The sequence below is a fragment of the Pteropus alecto genome, unplaced genomic scaffold, assembly GCF_000325575.1.
Source record: "Pteropus alecto unplaced genomic scaffold, ASM32557v1 scaffold49, whole genome shotgun sequence".
NCBI classification, from domain to species: Eukaryota; Metazoa; Chordata; class Mammalia; order Chiroptera; family Pteropodidae; genus Pteropus; species Pteropus alecto.
Window position 1 is genome coordinate 2,582,872 of NW_006443131.1, and position 274 is coordinate 2,583,145.

The 274-nt window shown below is 66.4% G+C and overlaps 1 protein-coding gene across 1 annotated transcript in view; it reads left to right on the forward strand.

The window, feature by feature from the left end:
* Positions 1-274, forward strand: part of DENND4B (DENN domain containing 4B) — a 13,702-nt gene that overhangs the window by 4,857 nt on the left and 8,571 nt on the right. Inside the window, 1 exon segment of the mRNA XM_006923667.3 lies at positions 101-273. Within this exon segment, the coding sequence (XP_006923729.1) occupies positions 101-273 (173 nt within the window).

Genomic DNA, 274 nt, shown 5'->3' on the forward strand with positions numbered 1-274 from the left:
CCAAAAGCGTCTCGACAGGCACCCCCCACCTGAGGCCGGTGACCCCCGACCCCGACTGCCGCCCCGGCCCCTGCTCACTGGTCTGCACTCCGTGCTACAGATGATCTTCCCGCTGCACTGGCAGTGCCCCTACATCCCGCTGTGCCCGCTGGTGCTGGCCGACGTGCTGAGCGCCCCCGTGCCCTTCATCGTGGGCATCCACTCCAGCTACTTCGACCTGCATGACCCGCCTGCTGACGTCATCTGCGTCGATCTGGACACCAACACGCTCTTC